Raw genomic sequence first — 16,629 nt, 5'->3', positions numbered from 1 at the left:
GCACCATCTTTATCAGGTTCAGAAATCAGTATTAGTCTTGCTTCATAAAAATAATTAGAAAGTTTTCCTTCATTTTCTATGGTCTGAAATGATTTGTGTAGCATTGGGACTACATGCTATCTAAAGGTTTTGCAGATTCCCTTGTGAAATCACTCAGGCCTGGTGTTTTGTGGGATAGTTCCTTGATAATTTCCATAAAAGAAATAGAGAAATTTACCTAAGTTTTTAAGAAACTCTCTAGTGAGGTCAATTTTCTCAAACTGTATTTTCCTAATAATCCATTTCATCTAGGTTTTCAAATTTATTTGCACAGTGTGTGCAAAATAGTTGTGTACGATTTTCTCAATTTCTTCTGTATCAAGTTATTTCCTTCTTATTTCTTATTTTGTATGTTTGTGCATTCTCCTTTCCCCCTTGATTAAACTAGCTAGTGGTTTACAAACTTTGTGAATTTTCCCACAAAGGTCCAGGATTGACTCATCAATTTTATGTATAGTTTTTCTGTCCTTTAATTCATTAACTTCTACTTTTATCTATTATTCCCTTTTTTTGTGTGTTTTGCTTTGCTCTTTTTGTTTCTGAGTTGGGAATTATTTATTTTCAATCTTCTATTTTTACTATGCTAAAGTAACCGGATTAGGCCCAAGGTGGAGTTGCTCATGCTAAGCCCCAAGTCAGAAAGCCAAAATTTAGTGGTTAGTTTTCTACACTCAGCTCTTCCAGAAAAAGATAAGCCTAAGTCAACCTATCAGCACAAGTTACTTGACCCAGCTCCAAGACTTCCTTTTGCTCCATTAAGGCCAGTAACCCCATTTTAACCAATCAGCAAATGCCCAGTATAACTTCCTTGTTCCTCCTGCTCACTTTGGTCTATCAAAATCTCTTGGCCTTCTGCAGCTCTTCAGAGCTCCTTTCTACCTGCTAGACTGGATGTTGCCCAATGTATCAACTGCTGATAAAGCCAATAAAATCTTTAGAATTTACTTTTGAATTTTCCTTTAACAGCTGATAATTTAGGAGTCCGAATTTTCCTCTGCTCACTGTTTTAAACATATTCCACAGATTCTGGTATGTATGTAGCATTTTCATTATTATTATTTATAAATTTATTTATTTATTTACTTTTGGCTGCTTTGGTTCTTTGTTGCCATGTGCAGCTTTCTCTAGTTGCAGCAAGGAGGGGCTACTCTTCGTTGCAATGCGCGGGCTTTTCATTGCAGTGGCTTCTCTTGTTGTGGAGCATGGGCTCTAGGCACGTGGCCTTCAGTAGTTTTGGCACACGGGCTCAGCAGTTGTGGCTCACGGGCCCTAGAGCATAGGCTCAGTAGTTGTGGCACACGGGCTTAGCTGCTCTGCGGCATGTGGGATCTTCCTGGACCAGGGCTCGAACCCATGTCCCCTGCATTGACAGGTGGATTCTTAACCACTGCGCCACCAGGGAAGCCCCATTATTATTACTTTTTAGAAACTCTGTAATTTGTTTGCTTTCCCTGTTTATCCAAAAGTTGATTTTTTTTAAATTGAGGCATAATTTTGAATGCATATCAAAGATGCTGAACTTTTCAAGTTCAATCAAGATGCTGAAATTTTCTATCACTCTAGAAAGCTCCCTCATGTCCTTTCACAGTCAGTTTTTCTCCTCCTCCCAGTTTTAGCACGATTGCTTAATTTTGCATATATTTAAGATTTTACATAAATGGAATAAAACGATACGGACATTTTGAGATTTATCTATGTTATTGCATGTATAATGGTTCAACGCTTCTTACTGCTGAGTGAAACTGAACTTTATCAATATATTAGTCTATCCATTGTCCACCCAGACTTGAATACTATGAATAAAACTGCTATGAACTTTTTTGCACAAGGCTTTCTAACATATAATAGAAGGTTTCTATATTTCAAGATGGAAGTACCCTTTTGCTTTTTGGTTTTGCTTTTGCTTTCTTGAATGGAACCTACTGATGTTTTCCTAATTTAGCAACAATTTTTATGAATACTCTGTGTTTGAAATATAGTGTCTACTAGGATGTAGCAATAGATATACCTGATGATCTGCCTTATTACGTGGTTTAGATCTTTTATGACCTTATTTTTTGTCTACAACACCTATCTTGTGCTAAGAGTATTAAAGTCTCCAATTTTTAGTGCTTTTCACTACTTGCATTTTTTATAGCTTCTGATTTAAACAGATTGTTGCTGTTATTTGGTTCATATATACAACTATTGTATCTTTGTTGTGAATTGTGGTTGTAGCATTATAAACTGTCCTCTTTTGTCTTGTTCAACGCTTTCTGGTTTGACTTCTACTTTGTTATCAGCATTGCCAATCCTGTTTTCTTATTATTTGTTTGCCAGGTATATCTTTGTTCATTCTTTTATTTTCACTGTTTTAAGGGCCTTTTGTACGTTATAAAATGGGTTTTGCTTTTCTAAGCCAATTTGAAAATATTTTTAATTGGCGATGCGCCACTATTTCTTGCTGTGTATGTTGCTTTTGAGAAACCCAATACCAGTCTAATTCTCTGGCCCTTGTAAGTCACTTCATCTTTTTACCCTGGAGGCCCTGAGAATTTTTCTGAATCTTTAAAGTTGTATAGCTTTACTAGAATATATCTTGGAGTTTATCTTCTGGTATGAACTTTTCATATATTCAAAATTCAAGATTCAGATCTTTTATTTCCAGAAAGTTTTCTTGATTATGCGTTTAAATGTTATGCTTTTATTCCTCTGCCTTCTTGAGAGACACCAATTACATGTGAGACTTTTTGTGCCCACCTTTCACTAAAACTGTCATTTTCATTCTCTTAGTTTTGTTTTTCTTCTATGTCTTTTATCACATTTGCATTTGACTCTATTGTTTGTTGGGAAACTTGTAACTTAGTCTTCATTTCTGATATGATTTTTTTCCTTCTACTTTCTCAGTTTAATCTAATCTGACCTTATTTCATCCTGTTTTTTGTCCCTTTCTGTTCTGTGTTATATTTCTGAGTGAAGGTATTTTTTTACCCTTATCTCCAAATATGGTTTGAAGATGTTTTATTTCATTTTCAGTATTATTGTGTCAATTTTCTTCTGCCTCACGTTTTTCTTTTTGGGGGGAGGAGATATATTCGTCAGCTGATAGGCTTTGACTCACATTGTTTCTTCTCAGAGAATTTCTGTATGGATGTGATCCATTCTTTTCTATTTCTATTCATTTCATGGTCAGAGTTCCTAGTTAAAGAACATCCTCTTTCTTTTTCTGAAAGATTATTAATTTTTTCCTCTTCCTTCTGTCTCTTTATCCATGACTCCAAGTCTCCATGTCTTCACTCCTTCCCTATGAAGCACTGGTAATTTCAGCTTACCAATTCTGGTATTGCTTGCATTCAAGCTCTTCTCTGTGGCTGGAACTGTGAACTATCAGGTTTCAAACCTGTGTTCAGTATTTTGGAACTTAAGTGATGAATTTCTCTCTTTTGGAAGTGGTACTTTTGTGCTTCATCTAAGCCTTCCATGTCCCTAAACTCTTTCAACAAACCTGTTAAGACTTCCCTTTCCCACTCTTCATATGGGCAGGAGGAGCTCTTGGAATCTGATTTCTCTGCTTATAAGTAATTTGAAGGTTGTGGTAATCTGTTTCTTAATGCTGAAGGCAGGGGTGGTGTGTGATTTATACATGCTTTTTTATTGGTTTATAGGTAGGTGGGTGGGAAAATTGCATCAGGCTTCTGCCACTGTTCTCCAGACTTAGAAGTCTATACATACATGTTTAAGTAGTATATTAGAATATATTATCTAAGAAATACTGCTTTTGCCATTTTCTGAAACACTTCCCCTGTCACACATTAGATTCACTTTTTGTATCACTTGACAGTTTTCCAGAGTAAGTCTTGTTCATTTTCATCTAATTTGGTTTAGAAACACATTTTCTCTACAGGAGTTTATTTGTAAATTCCGCAGTAACCTTATGAAATACTTTTGCTCCTTATTTGTAAAAAGTCTGGTAGGATTAGTAATACAACTAATATAAGTCATACAACTTAAAGGATGCTTAATATGTGCTAGGGACATTCTAAGCACTTAATATGTAGCAATGCATTTAATCCTTACAAATATTATTACTCCCTTTTTACAAATGAGGAAGCAGAGGTTCAAACGGATTAAGTAATTTGCCCAAGGTCATAGAGCTAAAATGAACACCAGCAATATGAATCAAGGGAATAATCTAAAATCTATGTTAAATTTTAACCTCCTTTCTCTTTCTTTCTTAATTATGGTTCTATCAGCTAACTTCTGTAAGCACAGAAAACAAATATCAAATAAAACTGTTTCAGGTAATGTGCCATTCTGAACACACTGCTCTTCAAAATAAAGCTGAAAAACCATGATAGGTGACTACTCAAGGCTTTGAATATAAGGTGATGGGATGACTGCAGGTGGTGAAACCTTGCCTAATATTAGGGCATATGTGGTAACTCCTCAACTAGCACAGAGGAAGTCAAAATATAATACCTAAAATTCATACATCAGGTAATGGAAGTCTAATATTTAGAATTACGGAGATGGATATTAGATCAAAAAGATAAAAGAATTAAAAGTAGTTGTCTCAGGACTTCCCTAGCAGACCAGTGGTTAAGACTCCGTGCTTCCACTGCAGGGGGCATGGATTTGATCCCTGGTCAGGAAACTAAGATCCCACATGCCATGAGGCACGGCCAAAAAAAAAAAAGTACTTGTCTCATGAAAGCTGAACTGGGAAGAGAAAAAAAGATTGCTGCAAGGGATCCTTTCTGGGGGTACACTTCTATTATTGTTTACATGGTACTATCAAGTGCATGCATTAGTTTTATAAAAATAAAAGTTAATTTTTATAAAGTATCAACTACCTCTAAAAAATTCAATAATTGGTAAAAAATTGAGAGACTGATGATATCTGGCATTGGCAAATTTATGTATGGGAGAAAAAGCACTCATATACACTTGGTAGGAAGGCAAATATATGCCATCTTTTTGGAAGGCAATTTGCATTGCTTACGAAAACTTAAAAAAAAACGAGCATGCCTTTGACCAGGGAATTCCACTTTCAGGAATCTGTCCTTCAGAAATACTCACAGGACACAAGAATCCATGTGGAAGGATATTTCTTGCAGCAATAATGTAATAGTGAAAAACTGAAGGCAATCTAACCATCAGTAGGGGGGTGATTTACTACAGGTAAAATACTGAGTAAAAAGTATTTGAAATACTGAAAAAAAGTAAATTGCCAAATACGAATAACATGACTCATTTTTTATTAAAAGAAACAATATATGCTGGTATATGCACAGATTGATATATCTGTGTTTGTTTATGTATGCATTTAGAAAGATCCTGAAGGAATAGCTAAACTGTTAACAGTGTGAGAATGGGATGGGAGGATAATTTTAACTTTTCCATATTTTTCATTTTCTTTTTTTTAAAACAGTAAATATGTAACACTTCTATAATGAAAAATAAAACAAAAAAGAGGTTTTTAGAGTGACAAAATGTAGGAAGTCATAAATTGCAGTAGAATTTCATTTTCCTACCGTGACTGTAACCCTGATGAACCTTCCTCCTTATAAAATCTACAAAGGAATTAAAAAGTATAACCATTAACTTATTTGTATAATCACCCCACAGGTTGCAGTAAAAGTGTAAACCTCTCCAGGAGAAATTTTACAGAAAATATTTGAGATTCTAAATGCAAGCACATATAAATATGCAACCAAGTACTAATAGCATAATTTCAACATGAATAAACTAATCAAAAGTTAACCAATTCTCCATTATCCACACTAACAGGGTACAGTGACCCATATAATTATCGAAGTTTTATATTTAGTCATGGAATATAAGTTTTCTAGAAACTTAAGTCTGAAAGTTGTATGTGTGAACTGACAAAGTTCAAAATAAGAATTAACAGATACGCTATGATGACTGGACTCAGTAAGAGCTACTTAGCTCTTGCTGGTTTCTTCCTCATACCACTATCAAGATACAATTCACTGGGCTAAACAGAAGGGCCTTCTGGCTTTCTAAGCTTACTATTAGGAGAAAAATAAATGGTAAGGATTTGGGATTGTTGGGTTTTTGTTTCCCACAAGTTCAATGTGAAAGAGTAAGTCCATGTCAATAATACAGTCATCGAAACTGAAAGCAATAATATCCTGAATATCCCACCTAGAGAAAGTGAAAAGTACCCAGAGAAGGACAGGAGAGGACAATGTTCTAAATAACAATACTCTAAGATTTAAAGCAACAGTGAGCAAAGGGAAGCTATCTTTGATATATAAAAAATACAAATTTCTATCTCTTTGGGTTCAAGTCCTGGTTCTATTACTCAGGACTTTGGATGTAACAATTATTTGGGTCTCAGTTTCCCTTTCTTCTAAATAAGGAAAACACCACTTACCACACAGGAAGGATGTTTGAAAAATAAAATAATTCACATGATTGTGCTTTCAGTTCTTCAGAAGAAAGTTATGAATCCTTAAGTATGAACCTGAAAAGCTAATTAAAAATAAGATGACCTCATCAAAATTAAGTCTGAAATACAGTAACCGAGAGGGTCTTTGAGATCACTCATTATCAGCTATCAATTCTACTCCAAATAACTGAATTCATATTAAGGCTGGGCTGAAGTGTAAATGTAATTTGAGTAATCAAACAAGAGCACTTATAACGTTAATGTAGCAAAAATAAGTTAAAATAGGTTATTCAGCATCTTCTTGATTTGATATACCGAAAAACACTGATGCAAAATGATGACAGTCTCTTGGTGTTTATCTTTTAAAAATACATTTGGAGCTGGTTGCTCAAAATATACACAATCACTAACAATAAACACTATAGGGTATTAATAATGGAACAATTGAAATAGAGTTAAACACACATGTGCACACAAGGGGGTTACTTCTCTGGTGTATAAAATAATCTGAAACTAGCTAATTAAAATTTTGAAGTCTAATAGTAAAGTAATAGATGGTATTATCCAACATTTACTGAGCAATATATACAAATAATTATGCTAAGCACCAGAAATACAAAAAAGTGTTAAACTTAACATGCACATCCTAAAACTAGACTATAAACTACGGCCAAATAGTTGAGACAACAAGAAATTACTAAATTAATTAATGCGTATTGTATACAACTAGTTCTACAATATAAGTAGGAATTAGATAATAACAGTGAAAAGGGAAATAAGAAAAAGGGATTCTGGATAGATATCTTAACATTTTATCATTTATAGCAGCTCCCATTTTCTTATACAGTGGTCATCACATCTGACTGGAGGTTTACGGAAACCTTGGGAGGAAGGCACGGCTGATCCCTGGCTGGCCCTTATTTTAGATGAGGAAAATGAAGCCTGAAGAGATTAGGCAACCTGCGTTAAGATCACAGGTCAGGAGGTGGCAGAGGCAGAGCCCGGCCAGTTTGCCAACTTTGTCCATAGCTCATTTCTACTACATTACATTTTAAGTTATCAATACTAAAGTGAGAACTAGAAGGGAGCTCAGAAATCTTCTCATGCAGTATTGCTCTAACCAATCTGATAAACATTTCTGAAGAAGGCTCCACCGCAGACCTACTGATTGATAACCCACAAGAGGGAGGTTTTGTAATTTTATAAGATCCCCAAGAGGTGACTGTGGTGATGAGCTAAGCTTGGAAAACACTGTTCTATTATCTGTCCAGTGTGGCAGACATGTGGCTATTTAAATTTACACCCGATTAAATCAGATTGAAAATTGGGTTCCTCAGCCACACTAGTTACCCTTTAAGTGCTCAACAGCCACATGTGGCTAGTGGCCACCATACAGATGGCACAGATATAGGACAGTTCCATCATTGCAGAAAGTTCTATTGGATAATGTTAATTCTAGACCAACCTTTCCACTCTAAGGATGAGAAAACTGAGGCACAGAATCTTGTCCAACAAGGCATATGAAGTTATTTAGTGGCAGAATTGAAATGCTAACCTAATCTGCCAGTGTCCCTCATACTGCATCACTTCATCCCCATAAATTTAGGGTTTATTCAAATGGGAATTGTTTTCTTTCCACCCTTCCTTGTGGGTTGCAGTAAGAAATTTTAAATTTGTGGGAAAAAAATCCTAGAAAAACAAAGGTTTATTTAAAATTCATGACTAAAATCAAACAATCTGCAATTTTTGTATAAAATTAAAAGTAGCCTTGGACAGTTAAGAATACCCTAGTGTTAGGAGGCATATCTTAGTTTAACTATTAACTCCTTCCTCTTTTACCATCCTGATGTTTTTATCTTTCTTTTGGATCTGAAACTCTGAAACTAATGATAATTGGCTTACCCTAACATTATAAATATGAAAAAGTTAAATCTTACTTAGCAAACATTTTAAAGATGAAAAATTGAGAAACAAAGAGCAACCAAAAGAATAGTGACTTGTCTAATTTTAGGATGTGGTCACTCAAATCACTGAGAACTCATGGCTTTCAGTAATCTAGTGGTTTTGTATTTATAACATTAATAGGTTGTTTTCACTTCTAAGCTATAGTTTAACCTTCCTTTGACAACTATGTTACATTTAAAACAATTTAAATAGTTTTAATTTCTGATGAAACTGAGGGTTTGAAGCTTCTGAACATCTAAGAAAAGGTTTAGACACTAATTAAATCAACATATAACCAGCCATAAAAATATACAGTAGTGTCTTCTTTAAAAATAAAACCAGTCATTCCTGTCTAGTATGTTTAGAATGCAAACGTCTCCGAAGTCAGTCAGCTTAAGTCATGACAGTTCATGTTTAAAGTGAACAGGAACTTGGGAATTTCACGTTAATGAAAACTTTCAAGACAGAATTATGCAGCTCCATTAACTTTTATCAGTACCTAGTATTCATTCCCATGTTAACTTTCAGTGACTAGATTTAGAGAAAATATCATACGTCAAAGTGTGTACAAAATTAAAAACTGGACAGTTAAAAAACATGGTTCAACATAAGATACTTATGAACAGATACTTATTCAGACAGTTTTTGCCATAATTTGCAAGGCACCCAGAAGCGTGGAGTATGGGGTTCTACATAAGTAGAAGCTACTTGTTATTCAGGGAAGGAGGTGGTGCAAAAAAAGACAGCTATTTTCTTTCTAAACACTCATCGGTGTAGAGGTAAACAAATGAAAAAAAATACAGTGTAAGCACATTAGAGCAAAGCAACAGTCTCCAAGTCATAAAAGGGGGAGAGAAAACAATTTCTGTGCTCTGACATTTTAACCGGGGGACTGGGAGTTTAAAGTAAAATTTACTCTCTGTCTTTTATACTAGATTCATTACCTCTACATTTTATCTGTTACGTCTTGACTCCCACTTCACCATATTAGGAAGAGGAAAACATGTGCCCCCAAGATTCCTATGCCAATAAAACTTCTCTTGGAAGCAGCATAGCTCACCAAATGAAGGAGAATATTAGGAAAATGCTAAGTGACAATAGTAAAACTGAACTATCTAAACCACCGAGTGATAACTACTGATGTATACTAATACAAGAAACATGAAAAATATTGCAAACTCTAGGCAAATATTAAAGTGTTGCAAAAATTTCATATCTCATTAAAAATTGGAAACGAAAAAGAGAATATATTGTGAAGGAGGGGCCCCAAGCAGGAAGCCCAGCTTGAAAGGAAAACACAGGTCAAAAGGAGGTGGTGGTGGGGAGTGCAGTTCTTCTGATCATCCCTCTACCAGGAGATGCTTCTAACAGCTTCGGTACTATCTCCAAGAGGCAATTTAGCATCCCTTAGGGAAAGTGATTTAGGCAACGAGAAATGTGCTTTGAGATAGAATGTTGAAATTTCTAACTTTAAAAAGATGCACTAGTGAGAGAAAACAGTCATGAAATTCCCAGATCCTATTTCCCAAACTTCCTGTAGAAAAATATCAACCATTCTCAGACATAGAAGCCAGCACATTTGAACTGACAAATGTAACAAAACAAAGTTTTCAGACGGCCCTCACTATCTCTCAAGCCCTCCTTCCCCCACTTCCCTGCTGTTCTTTCCTGGCACACAAAATATAGGCCAATGAGCAGTGGGTGAGGAGAATGTGAGAGAAAATTTGAGAAGTAAAAAGGGAATCCACTTAATAAGGACATGAGTGAGTCTAAAGAGTCTAATAAGGGTAGGCAAACAACAATCAGAACTGAACGGCAAGGGCTTTCCATGGCAGCAGCGAGCGCTCACTGTTTGCAGGGGTTTAGGCAGAGGCCAGGCTACCTACCACTTGTCAGAGAGGCTGCACAGGGGACGGCTGCTTTGGGTGACCTCTAATGTCTCTTCGGACTCTGAAATGTTAGGATTCTTATTTCACAAAAGAGAACGCAACGCTCGTAAAAGCCCACCGACTTAGAACCCTTTTAAATAGGCGGCGGCTTCCCAATCACCACTCCCACCTCTCCCATCCCACACGTGCCCACCCCGCCCCCTTTCAATTTTTCCACCTCCACGTGCGAAACGCCTCGTGGCACCTGCCCCACAGCGAAGAGGCGCCTTCCCCTGCAAAGCACCAAAACTCTGTCCCCTTGGGAGAAGTGAAGACTCCACTCCCCGATTCTTGGGCGGCCAAAAAAGGAAGTCTCAAATCCAGCCTTTCTCCCCAAGCCAGAGCTGAAGGGGGACGGGGGACCGGAACGAAGAGAACTTTCTTCTAAAATTTTTCTTCCAAAAAGTAAAGAGGATAGAGAGAACCCTGATGAGTCCGGGGGTGGGGGGAGGGGAACCCCCGAATCGTTTAACGGCCGGTAGGGGGAGGGGGGCTCCGGAGGTGGAGGGGGCGTGGGATGGAGAAGCAGGCCTGGGAGCGGGGTCAGGGGGCTGCAGGGGTTCCTGGGGTCGGGGGCCTGCCGGCGTCCCCCCAACCTGGCACACAAAGCAGATGCCGCGCTCGGCTCTCACCAGATCCTTTGTGTTTTCCATCAGGGCCTCATGGGTAGGGGCTGTCCGTGCTCCCCGGGCCCGCGGCGCCCCCTCCCGAGCTGGGGGCAGGCGCCTCTCCCCGGGACTACGGCGACTACAGGGGGGCTCCGACTGGGCCCAGACCGGTGGCGGCGGCGGCAGCCCCCGGATTTCCCCCCTTTAACTCGGGTGGCCCCAGGATATCAACAACATTAGCATAGCCCTCCCTCCCCAGCGCGCCTGCGCCGTGACCCGCGCCCCGATTGGCCCACTTCCCTACATACCCTCCGTCTGTCTTCCAGCGTGGGACCCTCTGCAGGCTCCGTACTCCAAGGGCCGTACCAAGACGAAGGGGTGGAAAAGGCGATTGGGCTCGTGTAAGTCGAGTGGTTAAAAAGTTAGGAAGAAAAGTAGCAGTTTTAGCCTGTCATCTCAGTTTATACCCTGGCTTTCTTGCGCTCCTTTCAATCAATTGCAGCTGCGAAGTTGTGTTGGAAAAAAATTTCCACTCCAGTCACGCCGCTTCCCCCTCCACCCGGAAGATTGGTTCTCTCGGAGGAACTCCCACACGGGGAGGGGCTCGTGAGGGGATGGGCGTTACACAAGGGGGACAGTGCTGGTCACGTGCTCACAGGGCGGTGCAGCCTCTTTCCGGCCCCCTGTGGCCTCAGCCGCTACGGAAAGCGAGGGCCTCGGCGCACGCGCAGTGAGGATCCACGTGAGCACCTGCGTTCCTTCTCAAACCGAACCATGCCGCCGGAACGGAGGAACCGAACGAGACCGGACCGGAGAGCCGGAGCGAGACCAGACCGGAAGGCCCGAATGAGGCCGGACGATAGAGCCGCGGGGCCGGGCGGGCCGCTCCAAAAGGCTGCTCCTTCATTTCAGCGGAAATCGCCGGCCCGGCCGCGCGCGGCGGCCGCCGTAGTCGCGGCCGAGGAGGAGAGACGGCTCCGGCAGCGGAACCGCCAGACGCTGGAGGAGGACAAGCCGGCCGTGGAGCGGTGCTTGGAGGAGCTGGTCTTCGGCGACGTCGAGGACGACGAGGACGCGCTGCTGCGGCGTCTGCGGGGCCCACGGGTGAGGGAGGCCGCGGCGTGCGGGCTGGGCTCTCGGTGGGCGGTGTGCCTCCGAGGGCGGAGCCTGGGCGACCTGTGGCGCAGGGGAGCGTTCAGGTGGGAGGGAACCGGGAATGCGGACGCCGCCGGGTGCCAGACTGAAAGTCCCGGGAGGGCGGAGACCGCGCCTTTCTCCGCCCCCGAGGGAGCCGCTGAGCCTGGTATGCAGCAGGCGCTCAACACATATTCGTTTAGCCAACTAATCGTGAGCATCTTTCGATTAGTGGCAGTGGCTCAGTTCCACTGTTTTCTCCCCAGACTCAGTGTTTCTTCTCTCTTGGTCATTCAATCTACTGCCTCAATACTTGCTGTGATTCAGGGGTTCCACTTCGTTTGTGAAATCAGAATTCGTGGGCACAGGCCTGGGAGTCTGTTTTAACAACCACATCGAGTGGTTGATAAGCCAGCTTTTGAGAGTGACCGTGTATTCGTCTATTAAAGTAATATTTGTGAGCCAGTTTGGCGCCAGATACTTCTCCTGGCAGTGCAAACCCTGCATGATTAATTGATTATAATTTTTTGCATGCTTTTTGCTTTTTTTTTTTTTTTAATCCGATACCTGTCTTTTCTTCCAATATAGGGAGTCCCAGGCAGTTTCTAGGCACTGGAGGAGAAACAGCAGTGGACGAAAACTAACAAAAACCCCTGCCTTCTTGGAGCTTGGATACTTAGTGGCAGAGGCAGAAGATAAAATTCAAGTTATGTCAGTGAAGTGCTGAAGGAAAAAAAAAATAAAGGCGTTCAAGAAAGGGAGATAAGCGTGTGTCGAGGGGGCCTGTGAAATTTTACATAGGGTAGTCAAGCAAAGCCTTACTGAGAATTACTCAGATTGATAAACGAATGCAGATCTAGCAAGTATCAGTTGATTGCCAGAACCTCATTTGGGTGCTTATGGGAGAGGTTGCAGAATCTAGTTGGGAGATAGAGAAATACTACTGGAAAAATGCTGAACTGTGTGACAGTTTCCCATTCGGGAAAAGAAACAGTTTAAGTGAGGTGGGGTTTGTTGGGCTTTGAAGGATCATAGGCCAATAATAGAGCAAGTAGAAATCATTTGGACATTTCTATCATGTGGTTTTGGGAAAGCTCTCAAGCTCACTTCAGGTGAAATTCTGTGGTCTGGATTTAGATTTGTTTGGGTAGTATAAAGTTTCTTGAGGAGGTAAGGGGTCAAGAACAGTTAAGAAAAGTGGAGAAGTATGTTTATGAATATGAAATATGACTTAATTATGACATTCAGTCATGTTATTTTATCTTAGGTGTCTGCCTTTGGTCCTGTGATTTCTGTAGTTCTGTGATTTTCCCTGCTCCTTTATTCATCTGTCAACTTACCTTTTTTACTTGTCTTACTTGGTTTTTTCCTTTCAGCAAGTTGACTCTTTGACTATTCCAATCTTACCTCATGTGTCCAACGGGTGGTGCCATTCTCTAATCTCCTCATTTTCTGTTCGATCTCCAGCATTTGCTGTGGTAGCATTCTGTCCCATAATTTGATAAGAGGGCCACAAAAACAAAGCATTCTACAAGCCACCATTCTGCAAAGTCTGCCACCATGGGGTATGAAAGACTCAGTGCTTGTGGGTATTTTGTCTTTTCTAGGTTCAAGTACAAGAAGACTCAGGTGACTCTGAAGTGGAGAATGAAGGAAAAGATAATTTTCCACCTCAAAAGAAGCCAGTTTGGTTGGACGAAGAAGATGAAGATGAGGAGATGTAGGTTGCCTAATTTTTCTTCTGGAGTCCCTCTGGATTCTTCAAAAGTTACTTTGCAGGTTTTAAGAAAGTCCTCTTTCTGAATATGTGAGTACGTGAAGACTTGAAAAATACTGGAAAGTATAGCAGAGATCATTCATAATCCCATCACCGAGGGAGAACCACTGTTAACATGTTGGCATACATCTCTCCCTCTTTCTTCTGTGCTGTATAGAAAAGCTAAAAGAGCACAGTGTTTGGGGTCAGACCTGAGTTTGCCTCCTAGTTTGGCCAGTTCCTAACTGACCATTGGCAAGTTTGGAACCTACCTTTTCTCATGTGTAAAATGGAGATAATAGTAACTGTATCAGAAGGCTCTTGAGATTAAATAGTGTATGTAGAGCTCTTAACACAATGCCTGAAATTGAGAAAAGACCAAAAAAAGTTAGCCATAATGTACAATATGTACCTTAAGATGAGAATGTATTGTATTGCAAGTATTTTCCCCAATTAAAAAAAAAAACTTTATAAACATTTTAAAATGGATGTATTATAGTCCATTATATGATTTAACCATAATTTACATAGCTATCGTTGGATAAATATTTTTCCTTTTAATAGATTGATGTTGAGATGAGCATCTTTATGCATAAATCTTTTTCTACTTAAAATTATTTAAAAAAGATTCTTTGAGGTAGATGAACTTAGTCAAAGAGCAGACATTTTTAAGGTTCTTGATAAATACTGCCAGGCTGACCCTGAGGTTCTGCTAATTTACCTTTCCATTGAAAAGTGTCCGTTTCACTCCATTTTAAAAGCAATGATTTCTCTGGACTTCCCTGGCGGTCCAAGTGGTTAAGACTTTGCCTTCCAGTGCAGGGGGTGCGGGTTCGATCCCTGGTGGGGGAGCTAAGATCCCACATGCCTTGCGGCCAAAAACCCACAACATAAAACAGAAGCAATATTGTAACAAATTCAATAAAAACTTAAAAAATGGTCCACATCAAAAAAATCTTAAAAAGAAATAAAAGCAATGATTTCTCTTTTTTCAGACATTGTCAGTTTAGGGTGACAGTTTAGGGTAGGAAACATCTAACTTGTGTTGAGAAAACTATTAGTTGTTGGTTTTTCTTAAAAGTAGTCTCTATTATGTCTTTGCGTATTTGTCTACTGGAGACTTTCATTTTGTTTTTTTATTTTTAAAATAAAAATTGTACATAAGGTGTACAACATGATAATTTGCTATATATATACACGGTGAAGTTATTACTATAGTCACGTGAACTAATTAGCATTTCCATTTCTTCAGATGGTTACCATTTTTATTTGTGGTGAGAGCCCCTGAAATCTACTCCCTTAGCTAATTTCCAGCATACAATATTGTCATTAACTGCAGTCATGCTACGTAACTGCAGCTTTGTACCCTTTAACCAACATCTCCCTATTTTCTCTACCTTCTCACCCCTGGTAACCATCATTCTGCTCTTCGCTTCTACGTATTCTACTCTTTTCAGATTCCACATATAAGTGAGATTATGCAGTACTTCTCTTTGATGTCTGTTTTATTTCACTTAGCTTGATGTCCTCCAGGGTCATCCATGTTGTTGCAAATGGCAGATGAGACTGTTTATTAATGATTTTAGTATATCAGCTCCTTGCATATTGAGAATTTCAAACCTTTATATGTCAAATTTATTGCACATTATCTAGCTTTTTGTTTGCCTTTAATGTTGTCTGATGCACAGAATATTTCAGTGTTGATGTAGTGAAGTCTATGACACTTTTCCTTTTTTTTCTTTTTTTTTTTTGCTGTTGTTTTTAGTAAAAAGTTCTTCAGAGAGAGAGAAATATTTGCCTGTATTTTTCCTTCACAGTATTTTAAGGTTTTTGTTTTTTTGTTTTTTTGTTTTTTTGTATTTAACTGTGATTTACCTGGAATTTATTTTGGTGAATGGCATAAGCTGTGTCTAGATAAGTAATTGTGAATTTGAAATAGCTCTTCAAAGGGTAAACTAGATGATCCGAAATATTGGAGATTCCTTTTTGTTTCGGGAAGAATGGAGAATGTGCATTGTAGATGTTCCACATCTTATAAATCTTGACCTATGTTGTTTGCTCAAAACACTAAAGGCAGCAACTATTTATGTTGATACTTTAAGTTATTGAAAGCATGCTGTTTTCTGTTTTTGTTATAGGGTTGACATGATGAACAATCGTTTTCGGAAAGATATGATGAAAAATGCCAGTGAAAATAAACTTTCAAAAGATGAGCTTCAAAAGAGACTTAAGGAAGAGTAAGTGTCCTTTTTTATAGGTTTGCCAAGATGTATTTATAACCAGTATTTTATTTTGATTTGCTCAGTCTTTGGCTTCTTGGGTAGTCAGATTTCCATTTTGAATTGGAAGAGCATTGTTCTTGGAAGACATGATTAAGTTTTAGTATGGGGGCCTGAGAAGGAATCAAGTACAAAAAACTTTGGAAAAAACCTGTAATCCCGCCATTTAAATATAATCAATGATATTATTATTTTTTTAACATCTTTATTGCAGTATAAACGCTTTACAGTGGTGTGTTAGTTTCTGCTGTATAACAAATCAGCTATACATATATCCCCACATCTCCTCCCTCTGGCATCTCCTTCCCACCCTCCCTATCCCACCCCTCTAGGTGGACACAAAGCACCGAGCTGATCTCCCTGTGCTATATGGCTGCTTCCCACTAGCTATCTATTTTACATTTGGTAGTATTTATAAGTCCATGCCACTCTCTCACTTCGTCCCAGCTTACCCTTCCCCCTCCCCATGTCCTCAAGTCCATTCTCTACGTCTGAGCCTTTATTCCTGTCCTGACCCTAGGTTCATCAGAACCTTCTTTTTTTTTTT

General features: G+C 39.2%; 2 protein-coding genes across 10 annotated transcripts in view; one reads left to right on the top strand and one right to left on the bottom strand.

Moving 5' to 3' along the window:
• MBTD1 (mbt domain containing 1) overlaps positions 1 to 11,418 on the bottom strand; it is a 69,879-nt gene extending 58,461 nt beyond the window's left edge. For 5 of the 9 annotated variants that reach the window (XM_029211031.1, XM_029211041.1, XM_029211032.1 and 2 more), the window contains exon 1: positions 10,938 to 11,162. In XM_029211031.1, the coding sequence (XP_029066864.1) occupies positions 10,938 to 10,958 (21 nt within the window). In that variant the 5' untranslated portion in view covers positions 10,959 to 11,162. Of the gene's footprint in view, positions 1 to 6,418; positions 6,466 to 10,263; positions 10,328 to 10,937; positions 11,163 to 11,221 lie in introns of those variants that run through there. The other 4 variants (XM_029211040.1, XM_029211037.1, XM_029211038.1 and 1 more) reach the window with 3 other exon arrangements.
• Positions 11,419 to 11,502: 84 nt separating this feature from the next.
• Positions 11,503 to 16,629, top strand: part of UTP18 (UTP18 small subunit processome component) — a 39,675-nt gene continuing 34,548 nt past the window's right edge. The window contains exons 1-3 of the mRNA XM_029211042.1: positions 11,503 to 12,017; positions 13,655 to 13,767; positions 15,942 to 16,040. Of these exons, the coding sequence (XP_029066875.1) occupies positions 11,688 to 12,017; positions 13,655 to 13,767; positions 15,942 to 16,040 (542 nt within the window). The 5' untranslated portion in view covers positions 11,503 to 11,687. The remainder of the gene's footprint in view (positions 12,018 to 13,654; positions 13,768 to 15,941; positions 16,041 to 16,629) is intronic.

The sequence above is a fragment of the Monodon monoceros genome, unplaced genomic scaffold (genome assembly GCF_005190385.1).
Source record: "Monodon monoceros isolate NGI ecotype Baffin Bay Population unplaced genomic scaffold, NGI_Narwhal_1 Super_Scaffold_9, whole genome shotgun sequence".
Lineage (NCBI taxonomy): Eukaryota > Metazoa > Chordata > Mammalia > Artiodactyla > Monodontidae > Monodon > Monodon monoceros.
The sequence above is the reverse complement of the archived record's forward strand: the minus strand, read 5'-3'. Positions and strand labels throughout refer to the sequence as shown.